The sequence below is a fragment of the Hippopotamus amphibius genome, chromosome 14 (assembly GCF_030028045.1).
Source record: "Hippopotamus amphibius kiboko isolate mHipAmp2 chromosome 14, mHipAmp2.hap2, whole genome shotgun sequence".
Taxonomy (NCBI): Eukaryota; Metazoa; Chordata; class Mammalia; order Artiodactyla; family Hippopotamidae; genus Hippopotamus; species Hippopotamus amphibius.
In genome coordinates, this window is record NC_080199.1 from 48,151,141 (window position 1) to 48,168,426 (window position 17,286).

Consider the following 17,286-nt stretch of genomic DNA (forward strand, 5'->3'; position numbering starts at 1 on the left):
TTGAGTAGATATGGGTATGTATAACTTTGAGGTATTTTGAACATTAAATTGTCTTAAAATGTTTTTGTGCTACTTTCCTTTGAGTGGATATTTTCCTTACTATCTTACTCCATGGTATTAAATTACAGGAACTTACACTTGTTTTTAGTATAGGGGACTGCTCTTTGAAGTATCAGTGTTGGAAAGAATCTGGGTTTTTGTATTTAAAATATAAAAGGCATAAGGCCTGGCATTCTCCATGATACACCGTGTTAATTATTCCTTATATAAAGTATTGCTGAGTAGGATTTAGAAATGCAAGATGCAGTAGCTTGTGTCCTGGGCATGGATGATAGGAAGCTATTTGTTAATTTACTTAACAAGTGTTAATAGAACACCCATTACATGCTTCGGACCATGCTAAGTTCCAGGAACACTTAATGAATAAAGTAATTCTTTTTCTCAAGGACTTAAATGTTCGTTCAGTAAACATATATATGATGAAAGGAAGTTTCAGAGTAGTATACATACTATATAATGGAAACACTTAGTCTGTGGGCATTTAATCCAGTCTTGAGGTGTCAGAAAGGCTCTTACATGAGATGTAGTTCAAACTGAAAGCTGAAGATTGAGTTGAAATTAGCCAGATAAAGGGGATGGGATAGGAATTGTGGGTGTGGATAAGGCATCCACAGGCACAAGGAATAGCTTGTGCAAGTGTAGAAGACTCTAGGTTATTCATTACATCTAGGTCATATAGTCTAAGGGTGGTAGACTGGAGAGGAAGAGAGGAAGTAAGATTTAGATTAAAGTGGACCTTTGAGCCATGGTAAGGTATTGGAGTGTCATCCTCTGAGTAAGGGGGTTACAAAGGCTGAAAGGTTTTAAGCATAGGAGTGAGGGACATGATTTGATTTGCGTTTCAGTAAGCTCAAATTAATGTCAGTGCAGACAGTAGCTCAGGGAGGGGTAGAGGAGGGGCAGTGAAGACATAGAGGCAAGTTGGGAGGCTGCAGCAATTGTCCAAGTGGTCTGAAGGAGGGTAGTGGCAGTCGGGGCAGAGGGCAGAGAAGATTAATGAAGATACAGTCCGCGTGGTTTGATTTATGTTTCCTAGTTAATTTTCATTAAAATTATTACAATTCAAATCACTTTTCTGCTGACTGGAGTCAACATCAGAAGTGATAATCAATCCACATCTTCAGTAAGCACCTTTATGCTTCTCCCCCATCCAGGTCCATTTATTTCTCTAATCTGACAGCCTTTGAAAACCTGCCTGCTTTGCCTGCTGGAACTCAAAGCCTGTCATCTTTGAATGTTTGCTTTCCTTCTTGCCCTACTTGAAACCCAGAGGTTATTTATTTGAAGACTTAATTTCCCGGTAGCTCTTCATTCAAAAGCTTCCAGCTCTTTTTGAGCATTTTTATTGCATTTCTCAATGTTGATCTCAATGGTAGGTCATCGGATCCCTCCTATTTATTCATTGCAAGTGTTAGAACTTGAGTTACTTTGTTTTCCACCACTATTTCTGTTATTATTCCATACCTACCTACCAGGGACTCTTAACCTGTGGTCCATGGACCACCAAGGGGTCTGCAGTAGAACTTAATGGGAAAAGGATTAAATCCTTTTAATTAACCTTTAAGTGAAACTTAGTATTTTAGAAAATTATAAACATAGGCAACACAAAAAAACAAATGAACGTCCGAACACATGCACAGTAGGATTGGCCTGTGACTTTATCACAGATAAAGACTGAGGCCTTTGTTCTTCCCTATGTGGACATCTCCACTGGCTGCTTTGCACATGGCACTTGGCTGTGGAATATATATTGCACGTGGTAACTTATTTTCAAGCAATTTAAAGGAATTTCAGGAATATAATTATTAAGTATTTCTCAATTAATAGTATTAAAATACTATATGACATCTAAATGTGAGTAATTCATTGTAAATAGGTAATTTTTGGGGGGAAGGTGGTACTTCATCTTTTCAAAGAAGCCTCTGGCTGAAGAGCTTTTCATAAATTTCAGTAATGCAAGTTAAGAGTGGGAAATCCCCATTTGTAATATTTAGGAACATTGAAGGTAGAATAAGGTAGTTGGTGGGTTGGCAGGAATTGTTACTGGGTGATAAGATTGTGCCTATGACTGGGGTGGTTAGCTTATCAGACCTGAGACAATAAATGGCCAGTTTTCCTTCCCACAGTGATGTCTCTATGTAACAGTGATGTCACTAGCATTTTAGTAAAGACCGTGGAAAAAGGCAGGTACACTGCATAGCTTGTAACATGTACCATCTCCTGTAATTCTCATATCAGCCTCACTGGGTTCCCTTTCCCTCTCTTGAGGGTCCTTCCCCACCCCAGAATTAATCTCTGGTCTCTATCTGTTGCTAATTATGTTTTTCTTGAGAGCATTTACAATACTTTATTTGTAATTTGTTGTAGTTTTCCTTCAAGTGGTAAACATCTGTGGGATGGCACTGTATTTTACGTATTTTATCACGTAATAATTGCTTATTTATTCATACCTTCAAGGAGTAATTGACTGCTAGCTTTTTTTTTTTTAAAGAACTTTTATTGAGATACAGTTAACATACAATAAACTGTATATATTTAGAGTGTACAATTTGGTATTTTTTTTCTTATTAGTAATGTATATGTGGCAATCCCAGTCTCCCAATTGATTTCCCCCCAACCCTGCCCGCTTTCCCCACTTGGTATCTATATGTTTGTTCTCTACATCTGTGTCTCTGTTTCTGCCTTGCAAACGGGTTGATTTGTACTATTTTTCTAGAGTCCGCATATATGTGTTAATATACGATATTTGTTTTTCTCTTTCTGACTCACTTCACTCTGTATGACAGTCTCTAGATCCATCCATGTCTCTACAAATGTCCCAGTTTCCTTGCTTTTTACAGCTGAGTAATATTCCATTGTATATATGTACCACATCTTTTTTATCCATTCCTCTGTTGATGGACATTTATGTTGCTTCCATGTCCTGGCTACTGTAAATAGTGCTGCAATGAACATTGGAGTGCATTTGTCTTTTTGAATTATGGTGTTCTCTGGGTATATGCCCAGTAGTGGGATTGCTGGGTCATATGGGAACTCTGTTTTTAGTTTTGCAAGGAACCTCCATACTGTTCTCCGCAGTGGCTGTATCAATTTACATTCCCACCAAGAGTGCAAGAGTGTTCGTTTTCTCCACACCCTCTCCAGCATTTACTGTTTGTAGATTTTCTGATGATGCCCATTCTAACGACGTGCGGTGCTACCTCATTGTAGTTTTGGTTTATTTAGGTCTTCTGCTCATTTTTTGATTGGGTAGTTTGCTTTTTTGATATTGAGCTGGATGAACTGTTTATATATTTTGGAGATTAATCCTTTATAACTGACTGCTAGATTTTTGCCAGCTACTGTTCTGTTGGCTGAACACACAACTAAAATAGCTACCTGCTGCTGTGTAACACGTTAAGCCAAAACAGCGAACATGTTTATCTTATACTGTTTCTGTGGGTCTGGAGTTTGAAGTTGCTTAGCTGGATGGTTCTGACTTGGTGTCTCAGGTTGAGGTAAAGATGTTGTCTAGAGCTCTCATCATCTGAGGGCTCAACTGGGGCTTCCAGAATGGCTCACACACATGGCTTTTGGCAAGATGCCTCCCTGCTTCTCTAGTTTCTTTAGCTCAGTTCTTTGCCCCAGGGGCCTCCCCCTAGGTCTTTCTTCTTGAGTGTCCTCGTGGTCTGGCAGCTGGCATATCCTGGAGTGACTGATCCAAGAGGGAGCAAGAAAAAGCTGTAATGTCTCTTACAACTTAGTCTTGGAAATGGCACTCCATAATTTTCACAGTGTGCTATTGGTTACACAAGTCAGGGCATCACTGGGGCCACCAGTGATGTCCTAGAGACTGGCCACCACAACTAGCGTGGTGCTTAAATTTTAGTGAGAAAGAGGCAGAGTAAACAATTACAAAATAAATGAAAATTACAGGTTTTCGTTAAGTCATAAGTCAGGACATGTGAAGGAAATAAACCATGTGCTGTGAAAGGGAAAGGGGAGTGGGTGGGCTCATGTGCTACTTTAGACAGAGTGGCCAGCCTTTTAATCTGAAGCTGAAAGGTGAGAAGTAGTTTTATTTCCTGTTAACAACTCACTGCCATATTAATTATGTGTGGTGTACCACCTTCAAATAGCATTATGATAGAATTTTCTCAGTCCTCTGTGTATTTAACCAGTTCTTCAACAAAGTTACTTCTGTGGGAATTTTCAGCAGTTCGGTTAGGGTAACCCAGCAAATGAGGGGCTGGGCAGGATTCAGAAGTCAGACTCTGGAGCCATGTTTTTAATCAGCAGGTTGCTTGGTTAGTACTAATGCTAATTAAAAAGCCAAGTTATTTTAGCTGTTAGGTTTTTTCCTCCTCTTAAATGTAGTACAAGATTGCATGAAAATTGATAATTTTAAGTGATATATTTTTCTGGATTTCAGGTATGTGTGCAATAGAATTCATTTAGTAATTAAAATGAACTTCTATTTGCGTAATAATTCTCTTTGATTGCATGCAAATGTCTACTCTCTCTAGGTTCTAAGGAAGTGTGTTTATGATCACACATAGTTTTTCTGACTTTGCAAATTCTAAAATGACTAATAGTACATATCTTCCTTTTGTTTTAAATTAAACAAAATCACTGCTCTGTTAGTATTCAAAACTTTGTAACAGTAAAAACTGTGTTTTTACTCTTACAGTGCTATATCATAGCTAAACATCAAGATGGAGTTTTTTAGAGCCTGTTTTTGATTTAATTAATTTTTTAAAACTGTCATTACTGATTGTCAGTGTGAGATAATACTCAGTAGGGTGCTCATTTAACTTCCCCTGAAGGTAAGTGATATTAATTTATAAAACTCAGTACACCCCAGACACAGCTGAAGCCATATTAATTAAGTATGGTGTACCACCACCAAATAGGGTTATAATAGAATTCCCTCAGTCTTCTGTGTATTTAACTAGTTCTTCAACAAAGGCAAATTGTGTACTTCACCCATTAAGAGTAGCCGTCCAAGTGCACATTGTAAAACACATACACTTGCAGCCAAATTGCCAAATCTAAATAACAGTCGACTTACAGTTAGTATGATGGGGATTTATATCATGTTTTTATGTACTAAAGTACTTTAAATGTTTGCTTTTATGTTCTCTTGTGCCTTGCTTTAAGCAAATTGTATGTGTAATTCCCCGAAAGATAAATTAGGAGTAATTTTTTTTCCCATTTGTGAGTGAAGTCATAGTATCTCCTTTAAAAAAAAGTGAACATTTACACTGATTTGATAGTAAAGTTCACTCTGTACTTAGCTTTGTAATAGTGCCCAGATTATTTGGAATCTACTTGTAGTTTTTTGGAATCTACTTGTAGTGCTATCACATACCTGGGAATGCTTTTATCAATACTTTAAGCCTAAGGGTATTCAACAAATTCAGTTTATTGTTCTAATATAGGAGGAAGGATTGTATTTATTTTTATCTTATGTATTTATTTTGTCTTTCATTTCTTTCTAACCAGGGAAAGTAAATAAAAGCATTGAAATTATGAAACAATGATTTTTTGCATCTTTGTAGATTTAGAAGTTAGAAGAGGGGTGTGCTAATTTTTCCTATCTTGCCTTTAGCTAACTAGGCTAGTGGTCCAGTGCACATTTGTTTTAACACTTGAATAAAAGCCAGCCCTCCCCAGAGTTTAGGCGCTAAGCATATGGGGGAGGTGGGCTAATTTTGTATTATTATTGTACAAATTCTGATATTGTTTATTGATACAAATGCAGTACTACATCTAAAAGTATAATGGCTTGATTTTTTTTTTTCCTGTATGCTATTTTATAGGCTAAATACTATGGCATTTTGTATATAAAAGTGTTTTGGAGCTTGTTCTTTGTTATTTAAACATGTAGTTTCCTCATTGAAGGATTAAACAAATGCATTCAACTGGATGCGTCATTTCAAGCTCTTAGCACAGTGTGTAGATATATAGATATATAGAAGGGGCTCGATAAATATTGTTATTTTGATGACTTTTAGAGATTTTTATTTTGGTGAAAACTAAAATTTTGATTTCTTCTCCCACTGGTGGAGGTATTCACAAATTAGCTTGTGAATCGCTTAAGCTTACTATTCCCATTCATTGACATGTTTATGTTTATAATATTGATGTTGCATTAATGATGTTTTACTTAATTTCACTTCATTATAAGTTTAGCATATTAATTAACTTTTTCTTTTTCTTTTGTGTATGTATGTGTGTGTGTGTTGTGTGAAGAGGAAGTCAGCATAGTTTCTACACCAAGAATTGATATTACATGTATAGAAGTGATGACAATCAAGTAATGATTCAGAAGACAGGCAGAGGAACCAGCCCCATTTCTTAAAACAACTTTTGGATGTCCCTCGTGTTTTAAAACAAGTATCAAGAATTGGAGTACTGATGTACATAGAGACATAACTTCTGGACATACGTTCATGTGGAGATAATTTTATGTTTCTAGGTTATTTCAAAGCAGGTAGACTTTATGTTGGTGAGTTAGATACCCTTCTTTGCTACTGTGATACACTATATACATTTCTTGCTACATTTTCTACATAGCTATATAATTACTTGTTTATATGCTTGTCTCCTCCACCTGATAATTATTTCCATTCTAAATAGCTCATTTATCTTTGTATCACCAAGTTCTAATAGAACAACCTCTCCATTGCTCTTTGTTTCTTTTTGTAAATTTGGGATTCCATTTCCATCAAATCTGCCTGAAAAACTTCTTTTGACACTTTTTGTAGTGCAGGTCTACTGCAGACAGATTCTCTTAGCTTTTTTGTATCTGGAAATGTCTTTATTTTGCTTCTATTTATGAATGTTTTTACTAGACATTTACATTGTAGGATGAGGGTATTTTTCTTTCAGTACCTCAAAGATGCCATTCACTTGTCTTGCTGGCATTGTTTCTGGTGAGAGATTTTCATTTGTATCATTTTTGTCTATATATAATATCTTTTTTTCCTCTGGCTATCCTTTTATGGTTTGCCCTTCAATTTTAATTTTTAGCAGCTTAACTATAAGGTTTCTAGGAGTAGTTTTGTTTGTTTTTTGTTTTTTGTTTGGTATTCTTTCTGGGGTTTGCTGAGCTTCTTGGATCTATGAATTGATATGTGTATATGTATATCTATATCTATCTATCTATCTATCTATCTATCTAATATTCTCTCTCTTCTGCTTCTGGACCCCAATTATACTTGTGTTACAACATTTCTTATCGTCTCACGGATCTTGGTTACTCTGTTCTTTTTCTTTTTTCTCCCCTTTTCTCATTTTTTTTTCTATTTTGTTTCAGTTTGGATACTCTTTATTGATCTGTGTTTAGGATCACCAATTCTTTCCTCAGTAATGTTCAGGTTTTGTTAAGCCCATCTAATGAATTCTTCATTTCTGATACATTTTTTGTTCTTATAGATTAAAAAAAAATAGTATTCGTGATTTGCTGCTGAAATTCCCCTTCCTTCATGCATGAGGGCCACTCTTCATTATATCCTTTAGCATATTTTTATAAATCTTATTTTAAATAGTCTGTCTAGTAATTCTACCCTGTGGGCCATCTCTAGGTCACTTCTTTTAACTATGAGCCACATTTCTTGCTCCTTTGTGCGTCTAGCAACATTTGATTGTGTGGTTTAGAATGGCTGTTGGAATGAAGGCCTAAGTCACTGTGATCTCTAGCTGAGCTGGGTTTGGTCTTCCTGCTGCTTTAGTTTTATTCAGCTCATCTGTGGCCTCAAATGTTTTGAGGGCTTGGGATCTGAGTGCTACTGAGATTCTGGCAATCTGATATTTGATATTACAACTGAACTTTAGCTTTGAAAACCATGGAATATCTCTTTCTGCTTTAAAGTCCTGATGCCCATTTTTAGGGTTTCTGGAGGATTCTCTTTGTTTTCAGTTCCATTGCTGGCTCTCTGTTTCTTCAGAGAGACCTGGTATCCTGCCCCCAGCCGTTAGGTGGCAGCTGTCCTGTGCTCTCTCAAGGCCTGGATTTCTCTAGGTCTTCTGTGTGGTCTGGAGCCTTCAGAGGGCACCTGCTTTGCATTGGGAGAGACCTCTCATGCCTCAGGGAGCATCCTGCCCAGCTTTCCTGCTTTGCCCCCAGCCGTTGGCTTCTTACCCCATGTAGTTGGTGAAGACTTGAGGGAAAGAGTTGGTAGGAGGGTGCAGACTTCCTCCATGGCGGGGACTTCATGACGGAGGCCCTTGGAATTCTAATCTCTCATGCTAGTACCCATGCTGCTGTCAATAATTCATTAAAAAACTTGGCTGGTTTTTCTTTACCTTTGCTTAATTTATTCTTCTTCTCCAGCTGTTTTTCAGGGATAAGAGCAGTCTATTACGTCCCAGTGTTTAGTTCTAACAGGTTTCCATGTGTGCTCAGCTTACTAAGATCAGCCTCCTGATGGGTTGAGAACAATAGCAAGTATAATTTTGTAGGGTATCTGGCTTCTTTTGGTTGTTAGGGTGAGAGCAGTGGTGTTTTGTGACTACTTTGTAATCCTTCCAGAAGCTGTCATATTGTTAGTACTTTAATGTTTAGTTCATGTTAGATGAACCATGTGTGAGTATGTAGTACATGGTATTTTTCCTAGGGATTATCTCCAAAGTGAATTTAAAGGCCTACTTTGGAAGACAAGCATTATTATCTTTGCATATCATTATTTGAAAAAAGTCCTATTTCTTTAGTGAAGTGAGTAGTTAGTACTGTGACTTATTGTCCTTTTAAATAGAGAATTTTAAGTGTTATATGTCTTTAATGGGCTCTAGTAGCCCTATCCAATAGAAGCTTCTGTCATGATAGAAGTGTACTTTGTGTGCTTTAACCAATATGGGAGCCACTAGTCTCTTGTGGTTCTTGAACACTTGGTATGTGACTAGGGCAACTAAGGAACTGAATTTTAAAATTTAACTTACATTTAAATAACCACATGTAGCTAGTGGCTACCACAATGAATAGTACAGATCTATGTACTACACACATATACGGCAAAAATAGTAGCTTAATGTGTGCACAGTTATGCTGAATGATTCTAGAATCATTGTGCTTCTTAAGTACACACTTCTTTGCCTTTGTGTTGATTACCACTTGAACACTATGTGTCTGGATTCTCTGTGAGGAATAGAGCTTGTGAAATTCAAGCAATTTTCGATGAGTGAACAATTAGCTTTGTAAACTAATCTATGTAGTTTCAAATATCTATGGACTATTTGATGATATAATTGTAGAAGAAATCTCATTGCAACAAAAACCCAGTTTTATTTCTTGAGGCTTTAGCCTACTCTATAGTTGTTCATGAAGTTCAAATACAGACCAACCTGAATAAAGAGAAGTGTGATGTCTATCAGGCCAACAAGCTGTGGAGGTGTAAGTAAAATTCAGTTCTTAAAATGTCTAAATCATTCTCCCCCCACCCCCATCTGAGTGTAGCATGCCCTATGAAAAGGTCACTGGATGAGGGGATGGGGGGCAGGATACTGAGTACTAATTTGATTGCCAGCCGCAAAGGTCACTTAGTATTAGAATCTTAACTGTATAATCTTAAGGTTTGAAGGAATCTTTGAGGTTGTCTGTCTCTTCTGCCTTTAGACAGGATGGTTATGAAGACTCTTTATTTTTATTTTTATTATTTCTTTTAATTTTAAAGATTAAGTGCTGAATTGAATGCCTCTTGATGAAATCACAGTGATAAAGTAATTGCCCCTGTTTGCTTTTTCATTTTGGGAATTAGGTAAATGTTTTGGAGAAGGGAATAATTAATGTGTGCTTTTTATTTTATCTTCTTCATAGCTGGACAAATTTGCCAGCATAAGAATTCCAGGGAGCAAGAAAGAAAGGACTCCACTTTCCAACCTGAAGACTGCATTTTCAAGTAATGATTGCTCTTCAGAGATGAATGAAAACATTCTAAAACCACTGTCAGAGAAGGAACTCTTAGAGCTTTTTGAAAAGATGATGGTAAGAGTTTTGATTCCTTATAAAACTTTTGACGTAAAAGCCTTAGCTTTGGCTTATGTTAGTGAACTAAACTTGTCTGAAACTCAGGTTCCACAGGTGATTTCTGATGTCATTAAGATAGTACTTAAGGCATAGAGAGTTTAAGGATTACAAAAATAAGAATCTGAAGAAAAATGTCATACCAGTTGTTTTACACAGAAATACATAAAAACATAAACCCTCTAAAGTATCAAATGATATACTTTTGCCTTAAATAGATTGTCTAAATGATCTGTCTGTTCGGGTTGGTTGTGTTTGAGAATGACAGTCGTAGCGCTCTGCTGTGTGTGTTGTTAAGTGTGCTAATTTTTGAACCTTGTTCGAGTCCTTTCTTAGTTCTCACGGTGACCAGGTTTGAATAGTCCTGCAGCAGTTAAATCTGCAGACACTTGAACTCATTTGCTTTGAGGTGTGCCTTTGTAAGTCTTTTATCACCATGAGTTGATATCATTTCAGTCTAGAACAAAGAGAATGTAACCTTTTTTTTGCTAGCCTTTGCATCTGTTAATGAGACTTGTATAAGGTAGATTTCTTCAAGACTACCTTTGAGGACTCCAGATAATAAAGTGCCCTCTCATTCATACATCATATATGGAACCACTACCTAAATTATCCATGAGATTCTGGAATAGTAATTTTTTGGTTCACTTGTGACTATCTTGTTAAGAAAATTTTTTCTTTTGTATCATAATTGTTGGTGCCACCTGAGTAGATAGAGCAAGTAAGCCAGTGATGTTAGACATTTATGGAGGCTCACCACAAGCTTTTAAAGTACAGCTACCTAGGAAGTACAGAACATAGTTGATGGTATTCTCTTTTGAACATGGTGACTTTAGAAGTGTTTTTCTGTTAGTCTTACCCTTCTCCTAGCTAAGAATATCAGTTTTAATTGTATGAATAGGGAAGATGGATATTGGCATTTATGAAGTGTTTACATATTTAATAACTGGGCCAGATAACTTGTTAAATCTTAAACAGGTCTCTCCCTGTTGGCAGAAGATCTTTTGGAGTCAAACTCACTTTACTCAGCAGAAGTAAAATGAATTATTGCTTTCTTAGGGCTGCCCAATTTGCTAATGAGTGAGTTTGTCACAACTAAAGGCTTAAAAAAAATAAGGAATAGGTTCTTTGTTTCCCTTTCTGATACCTTGATCACATCACAATACATTGTAGGGAAAACCTGCTGGAGAGTCTGAAGATGAGAAGGGTCTTTCTCCTTTAAATGTGGACTGGTGATATTTCTTAGGCTTGTCAGGTGGGGTACCACATCTTTTACAAATTTAAAGCTGCTTCTGTGTCTGGGGAGGATGCTAGGTTTAGGTTTATTTTTGGTTTACACCTATCCATACCATTTTTATTAATGAAAATTCTTTTGAGGAAGTAACATTGAATAATCCGCCATTTTCGTCTTTTGGCATTTGCTGAAATGAGGTTTCATCTAAAAGTTGTATCTAGATTCTTTGTTTTGGCATTGTACAGTTTAAAAAATCTTATTCAACATTATCAAAGGTACTTAGATGATTTTTTACGTGAAGTAAAAGCTTTGTTTTGAAGAACACCTCTTTTCCCTCCTCAAGATGGTCCTTTGAAAGACAGTATGCTGACTTGATTACTTAATGAATGCGAAGTACTGTGTAATCCTTCAATATTTGCACTCATTTCACTTTTTATTTAGGAAATTGATTTAGTTGGTCGCTGGGTAACAGTTTCAGTGCAACTTTTTAAAAGTAGTGATGAATTTTTAGTTGCGCTTCTTAAGGGCTTTTTTTTTCCTGTTTGTCATCCAGTGAAAGCGGAGTTTTTATCTGAAAGCTCATCTTGGTTTCTCTGTGGATCTTAGATATGTGAAATAGTTGTGTGAGCATCGCTGTATTATACAGCTTTGATTTCTGGACGTCAGATTTCAGTGGTTGCTCTTGAACTCACGGTAGATCTCTGTAGCTGGTTTTTTGACTGAGGTAAACATGGTAGGTACAGATTGAAAGCGACTTGTTTGTTGCAGCCTCTTTAAAATTCACCACAGGTCCCAGAGTTTTCCATTTGCTTTCAGATAATGCAAACCCTAGTTTAAATAGGTTAACTTTTATCCAGAGAAAGCCTCTCCCTTTCCCCCTTTCAGGCTTTTCCACTTAGAGCCTCTAGTGGGGGCTATGGCTGGGGCTGTGGTAAGGGTCGTGGTGGACTCTGCTGTTTCCCCACACTGCGTTACTCTTCTTCCCTGCTCTCCAGACTGAATCAGTCTCCTCCAGGATGAGATTGGAGGTGAAGGGAGGAGGAACAATAGTACTTTCTGGCCGAGAGTATTTATAATTTGGTACTGGTGCTGTGGGGTGTCATGTTAGATTTTATTGCTGCCGTAACAAATTACCACAGATTTGGTGGCTTAAAACACCAGTGTGTTGTCTCATAGTTCTGTAGGCTGAAGTCCAGTCGACTTAGCTGGTTTCTGTAGGCTGACAAGGCTGAAATCAATGTCAGATGGCTGGGCTCTTATCAGAGGCTTTGGGGAGAATTCTCTTCCAAGTTCATGTTATTGGCAGAATCCAGTTCCCTGTTGTTGTAGGACTGAAGTCCCAGTTTTCCTGCTTACTGTCATCAGTGGGGGGTGGGGTGGGGGGGGGCTGCCTTAGCCTCGAGAGGCCTCTTTCCTTTCCTTCACATGGGCCCTTACATCTCAGATACATCAGATCCGTCTCACGCTTTGAATTCCTCTGAATTCCCCTTCTGTGGAATCTCTTGCCTCCATTTGGAGAAAGTCCTCTGTTTTTAAGGGCTCTGTTTTATTGGGCTCACCCAGATAATCCAAAATAATTTCCCTGTTTTAAAGTTAGTAACCTTAATTACATTTGCAGAGTCCTTTTGGCATGTCATTTAATGTATTTACAGAAGCCAAGGATTGGGGCAGGGATATCTTTGGGGGACCATTTTGCCTGCCAGAGGTATAGGGGATTACAAATGCACATTCCTTTCTCTTGTGGTGTTTTCATGGCTCCCCTGCTCCCAATCTTACCTATAATTCCCTCGTCACTGGTGATGTCTCCTTTGCTTTTCTGCTTCAGGCTTCCAGGAGCCCATTCCTCTGGTGGGGTCACCTTTGGGATGCAGTACCTCTTAGATGGCCCAGGCCTGCTTCTCCCTGGGATCCATATCCTATTCATGGAAAGCTAGTGTGTCCTTTGCCACAGCTCCTGTCCTTTATCTTGTTCCATTCAGAGCCCGTCCTCCACAAAGAATAGTTTATTCTGGCTCTTTCTGCCAATAGCTTTTCATTTTTGCTATTGTTTTGCTGCAGATGTTTACTCCTCTAACTGTAAGTGGCTTTCTAGTCATAGATCCTGTTTGCATCATGTAACACAGCACAGCTGACCTCTTGCTCGTGTTTCTCTTTTTCCTTTGGGTACCATGACACTTTTTTCCTTTTCCTGACTTTTCTCCTCTCTAACCAGTTTATACCAGTTTACTTTCCATGTTTCCTCTTCTATTTGTCCTTTTATTTCCTCTGAGTGTTGCCTCTGTCCCTCTTGTCTTTTCTTTACCTACTTTGGTTCCCTACACACTCCTTCTGGGGGATTGGAGCCCTTTCATATTATAGAATATTCTCTATATTCTGATACTCTGCAGTAATAATCGAGCTTTCTAAGAGATGTTAAACCTCAACAAACCAGAAACTGAACTTATTTTCTTATTTTTTCCAGTTTTATTGGAAAATAACAATTGACATTTAATATTGTGTAAACTTAAAGTATACAATGTGATGATTTGATAGACATATATTTTTCAAAATGATTGCCACAATAAGGTCAGTTAACACATCCTTCACCTCACATAATTATGATTTTTTTTCCCCTGAGGTGAGAACTTGAAAATTTACTGTCTTAGCAACTTTCAAGTATATTATATATTTTTAAACTATAGTCACCATTCTGTACATCACATCCTGAGAATTTATTCATCTTACAACTGTAAATTTGTACACTTTGACTACCTCTACCTGCCTTCCCCACTTCGCAGCCCCTGGCAACCACCAATGAACTCCATTTCTATGAGTTTGATATTTTTAGATTCCACATGTAAGTGATAACACACAGCATTCTTCTTTCTCTGCCTGATTTATTTCACTTAGCATAGTGTCCTCAGGGTCTGTGTTGTCAAAAATGGCAGGATTTCCTTTTTTATGGCTGAATGGTATTCCATTTTGTACACACACACACCTACACACCCATCCACCCACCCATCCCACAGTTTCTTTATCCATTCATTTCTCAATGATGCTTAGGTTGTTTCTCTATCTTGGCTACTGTAAATAATGCTGCAGTGAACATGGGGATGAAGATATTTTTTCAAGTAAGTGTTTTTGCTTTCTTCGAATAAATACCCAGAAGTGGAATTGTTGGATCATATGATAGTTCTGTTTTTAATATTTTGAGGAACCTCCATATTATTTTCCATAGTAATTGTAACAATTTATATTCTACCATCACTACATAAGGATTCTTTTTTTCCCACATCCTCCCCAGCACTTGATATATTTTTATATATATATATTTGAAAACAGCCATTCTGATTGTGTGACGTGATGTAATCATTGTGGTTCTGATTTGCATTTCCCTGATGATTAATGATGTTGAGTCCCTTTTCATGTACCTATCGGCCATTTGTTTAACCTTTTTGAAGAAAGGTTTATTTAGTTCTTCCCATTTTTAATCAGATTTTGTTTCTTTACTTTTGAGTTGTATGAGTTCCTTATGTATTTTGGATATTAACCTCTTATTGGATATGTGGTTTGCAAACATCTTCTTCCATTTCATAAGTTGCCTTTTGATTTTGTTGATGGTTTTTTTGTTGTTGTTGTGCAGAAGCTGTTTAGTTTGATGAAATCCTTCATGTTTATTTTTGCTTTTGCTGCTAGTGCTTTTGGCATCATGTTCAAAAAACTGATTGCCAAAATCAACATGAAGGAGCTTCTTGTCTGTTTTCTTCTAGGAGTTTTAGAGTTTCAGGTCTTACATTTGTCTTTAATCCATTTTGAGTTAATTTTTTGTGAGTGATGTACAGTTTCTTCCTTTCCTCTCTCCTTTCTTTCTCTCCTTCCTTCCTTCCTTCCTTCCACCCTCCCTCCCTCTCTCTTTCTCTTTCATCTCTTTCTCTCTCTCTTTTTCCCTTTCTTTCTCTCTCTCTCCCCCACCTCCTTCCTCCCTTCCTCCCTCCCTCCCTCCTTCCTCCTTCCTTCCTTCCTTCCTTCCTTCCTTTCTTTCTTTCTTTCTTTCTTTCTTTCTTTCTTTCTTTCTTTCTTTCTTTCTTTCTTTCTTTCTCTCTCTCTCTCTCTCTCTCTCTCTCTCTCTCTCTCTCTCTCTCTCTGTGATTATCCAGTTTTTCCTCCTTTATTGAGGAGGCTATCTCTCTCCATTGAGTATTGTTAGGTGACCATATATGCATGGGTTTATTTCTGGACTCTTGATTCTGTTCTGTTGTTCTGTGTGTTTGTTTTTATACCAGTACCATAGTGTTTTGATTATGATAGCTTTGTAATATAGTTTGAAATTGAGATGTGTGATGTCTCCAGCCTTGTTCTTTTTCAAGATTGCTTTGGTTATTCATGGTCTTTGGTGGTTCCATACAAATTGTAGGACTGTTTCTATAAAAATGCCATTGGAATCTTGATAGGGATTGCATTGAATATATAGATGGCTTTGCATAGGATGAACATTTTTAACAATACTAATTCTTCCAACCCAAGAACACAAGACATTTTTCCATTTATTTGAGTCTTTTGCAGTTTTTTTCATCAGTGACTTGCTGTGTTCAGTGTACAGATCTTTCACCCCTCAGAGCTGCTTGAATAAAAGTCCCTTGTGTAATTTATCCTTTATTTATTATTTGGATATGTCTCTCTGCTAGATTAAATCCATGCAGCATCATCCAACTGGTTTATCATCTCAAATAACTGCCTATCGAATTAAGTGCATCTTTCTAACTTTTAAGATTGCTAAGATTTTACATTTCTTTTCACCTTCAATACTGTGTTTAGGTGGAAATTAGCTTTAACTGCCAGTTTGCTAAATAACCAAAGAAGTTAAAATAATGAATAGGAAGAGGGATTTCATACATGCATACCTTTTTTTGTTTTCTCATTTTCACTATCTTTTGAGAGAATGAAAGCTGCAAGAAAGGTCATCTGTCAAGATGTGATCATCAACAGGGATTAAATGAGTGCCAGTGATGACAGAATTACTCTGACCAAAATTATTTAAATTCTGGACTTCCTGTCCTCACTTGTAAGCGTGGAAGAAATGGTCTAATAAAATTGCATGAAGTACTTAAGTATGAATAATAATACTCTAATCTTTTCTTGGAAAGATGTTTACTAGGCTCTATTGTAATGTAGGAGAGAACACATTTATAAAATGCTATCAGCATTATCTCTTAAGCATGTGTTTGAAGTGTCTGTTGGCATTAAAAGATTAGATGACCTACTATTTAATACATATTTTAGCTTTTAGTGTGGGGAAACATAGTATAGATAATACTAAAGGCATTCAAATTTTAATTTTGAAACAATTTTCAGTATGTACCATAAAGTTGCATCTATTTTTGTTCAGTGGTGTTGTTTTTAAATAGGGTATTTGGGGTTTACCAAAAAGAATAGAACATGTATAATTAATTGAAGTACTTTGTATACTCGTTTCAATCCCGTTCTTCTTTAACTTCTGAAGGTGAACAAAACCCTGAATCTATTGGCTTTATTCCTATATGTTTTTAAAAAAAGTTTTCTGTGTGTCAATGATAAATATACAGGAAAAACCTTTTTTCTGAACTATTTGCTGGTAAGTTGCTGACTCAGTGTGTCATCCCTTAATATTTTAGTATAGGTCTCTACAGAAAAGGGCATCCTCCTTCTCATGACCACAATATAACCACCAACATCAGAGGTTAACACTGATCAATTTCTATCAACTAATCTTCACCAGTAGTACCAGCAGTGCTCTTTATAGCAAAAGAATCTTGTTCAGAACTTTGTGTTGTATTCAGTTGTCATGTTTTAAAATCTCCTCTGTCTGGAAGAGGTCCTTAATCTTGTATTTTATGAATTTGACACTTGGAAGACTCTACCTGGTTAATTTGTAGAATGTCACTGAGTTTGCATTGGTATAATAAGACTTTGTAAGTTTTGCAAGTCTGTTGCATGTAAACAGGTTACCTAATACTTTAAACACTTTTTTTTT

General features: G+C 36.9%; 1 protein-coding gene across 6 annotated transcripts in view; it reads left to right on the plus strand.

Moving 5' to 3' along the window:
• The window catches only part of DIAPH3 (diaphanous related formin 3), a 485,817-nt gene that overhangs the window by 41,769 nt on the left and 426,762 nt on the right, over positions 1-17,286 (plus strand). For 4 of the 6 annotated variants that reach the window (XM_057707607.1, XM_057707608.1, XM_057707613.1 and 1 more), the window contains one exon: positions 9,857-10,024. In XM_057707607.1, coding sequence (XP_057563590.1) covers positions 9,857-10,024 — 168 coding nt within the window. Of the gene's footprint in view, positions 1-6,294; positions 6,551-9,315; positions 9,434-9,856; positions 10,025-17,286 lie in introns of those variants that run through there. The other 2 variants (XM_057707610.1, XM_057707609.1) reach the window with 2 other exon arrangements.